The sequence below is a fragment of the Paracoccidioides brasiliensis genome (genome assembly GCF_000150735.1).
Source record: "Paracoccidioides brasiliensis Pb18 unplaced genomic scaffold supercont2.4, whole genome shotgun sequence".
Taxonomy (NCBI): domain Eukaryota; kingdom Fungi; phylum Ascomycota; class Eurotiomycetes; order Onygenales; family Ajellomycetaceae; genus Paracoccidioides; species Paracoccidioides brasiliensis.
The window spans coordinates 2,071,313-2,073,647 of NW_011371361.1; the positions used below are offsets into that span (position 1 = coordinate 2,071,313).

Here is a 2,335-nt window from a genome sequence, read left to right on the forward strand (position 1 = left end):
CTAAAATCCCTACTTGCGCGTGTGATGATCGATGGATACGCACCCCGTGGCAACCCTGGAACATCTTCGTAGGCATGGGGTAAAAGGTCGCCTTACCCCTAACCCGACCCCAACATACCATACCATAGGGACCCATAACAATCGATAACTTCGCAACCACCCAGCCAAGCTCAGCCAATCAAGACTTACTAAACCGCTTAAAGAAACTTTTCTTCCTCTCCGGAGCCGCAGCAGGTGCCGCAGCAGCAGCCTGCGCTGAAGCCACGACCCCAACCGGTTTCCGCATGACAGATGACCCAACATTTAACCCCGGTCCACCCGCACCACTGGCATCATTCCTCGATACATTTGGAGTTGTGAACGCCTGGCTGCTACCACCATTATTGTAGCCATCGACAGGGCCCTGATAGTATCCATGATTCGACGCAGAGGAAACTTGTGGTGGGTAGTCGAGATCCGGCGTGCTGGCGAAGCCGGAGAAGCCGTATGTTTCTGCCTGTGTCTCAGCTTGCTCAGCTTGGCCTTGGCCTTTTCCTTGTTGTTGTCGATGCTGTTGGTACTGCATGCCGTCTTCCATGTTTCCGCCTGCAGAGCTGGGTTCTCCGTAATCTGCCATTTGTTCTGACGAATAATTCTCATCTTGCGCATATTGCTGTCCACCCGGCGACTGGTGGTAGACCGGGCTATTACTGTTGTGGCCTTGCATCTGCTGATCGGGGTTCATACGTCGCCCTCCGTGGGGAGGGACACGTTGCTGGTACCCATTATTACTATTGTTACCATTGCTGCCGTAGTTGCCATAGTAGCCATTATTGTTGTGTTCGTTATAATTCCCGCCACCGCCGCCATTGTTGCTTTCAACATAGCTGTCTGGTCTTGACTGGCTAGGGGGCTGGGTGGAGTAATTGGCCTGTTCGTTGTAGCCGCGGTTCTGATGGCTGGGTCCTCCAGCTGCTGTTCCGCGGTCTAAATTCGGGTGGGGTCAGTGTTGGCGGGACCTATAGGGGGGTGAAGGGTGGAGAAGTTGTAGGGTTGGAAGTGTGAGACCAAAAAAAAAAAAAAAAAAAAGAAAGAAAGAAAGAGAGAGAGAGAGATATAATCGTATGGGAATAAGAAGTGTAAGATAACATACCTCCAAAGTAGCTACTTCGTCGGCTGTAGCCGCCATTTGTGCTTTCATCTAAAAAAATCATGAGACGATTAATCCTTTACCACCCTTTAAAAATAAAACTTGGGGTATAACTTTTCGAGGGGGAAATGGCGGGGGAGGGGTAAAATTACCTCCGCGAACATATGAAGCCCTCCGGTTCATATAGCTTCCGTCAATGGCTGCTTCGAACGAACGGATTGTATCCAGTGGACGCTCAAACCGATGTCGTGTAGGATTCGATAGGTCGGGATCAGCTGTATATAGTAGAAATTCCACTGTTAATAGAGAACGAACTGCGACAAGCACAACGAACAATTGAGAAGCATATGATATATATGTGTGTGTTTAACAGGAGGAGATTTGAGATATTTCTCACTGATTAGATTCCCATAGATATCCTTGTGTTGTATCGATCGCAACGACTCCAGATTCGACTTCTGCAACGAATAGCGGGCTAATAATGCAGTTAATACTACACTGTCCTCCTTTCTATCCATGGATGTTTTTGGAACGTTTCGTCGAAGACATCGTCTGTAGTTCGCAACACCACCACTTGGAAGGCGACGGACAACTTACATGGCTGCAACTCCTGTATGGCACGAGTCGGGTCGGCGTACGTATGCATTCGCTTTGCTTCTTTTTCCTCATGTGTCTCTGTAAGATCCATCTTGGACCCTGACCCGCTGCTCTTATGTGTTCTCCCAGATTTATTGCTCGTGAAGCTGAGGACGCGGCTCCGTTTTGAAGCCTGCCGAGTATTGGCCATGATGCGCACGTATACTTACTTGACTGAGGCTTGGAGGGACGAAATAAACGAACGGATGGATGGATGGAATTAATGAAAGAAATTATCGGAAATAAGTCAAGGGGAATTATGTATTAGGTGGAAGATAATTAATTATCTAGAGAAATTGAGTGCGATGCGATGTGATGTGATGGGTTGAATAAACGATGGGCACGATCCCGGAGCCACGCTCTCTCTGGCTTGGCCCTCGGAAGCAGGAGTTTAATTTATGGGCCAGATCGCAGAGAAAACGAGTGACAGCCAAATATTGAGCAAGGCGAGAACGTGGCAGGGCGATTATGGAGTGAAATGACCCGTAGTTATTATGAATTCGGAGGAGGAGGGGGGGGGGGGGGGGGGGGGGGAGTGTTAAAAGGGGCGAAATATTATTTCACAAAAGG

At 48.9% G+C, this 2,335-nt stretch overlaps 1 protein-coding gene across 1 annotated transcript; it reads right to left on the reverse strand.

Annotated features, from left to right (window-relative positions):
• Positions 1–178: 178 nt before the first annotated feature.
• Positions 179–1,916, reverse strand: PADG_11717 (uncharacterized protein; the record flags this gene model as incomplete). Its single annotated transcript, XM_010761643.1, has 5 exons — positions 179–966; positions 1,133–1,180; positions 1,282–1,404; positions 1,527–1,604; positions 1,727–1,916. 5 exons carry the CDS (start codon positions 1,914–1,916, stop codon positions 179–181), a joined length of 1,227 nt encoding a protein of 408 aa, XP_010759945.1.
• Positions 1,917–2,335: the final 419 nt, after the last annotated feature.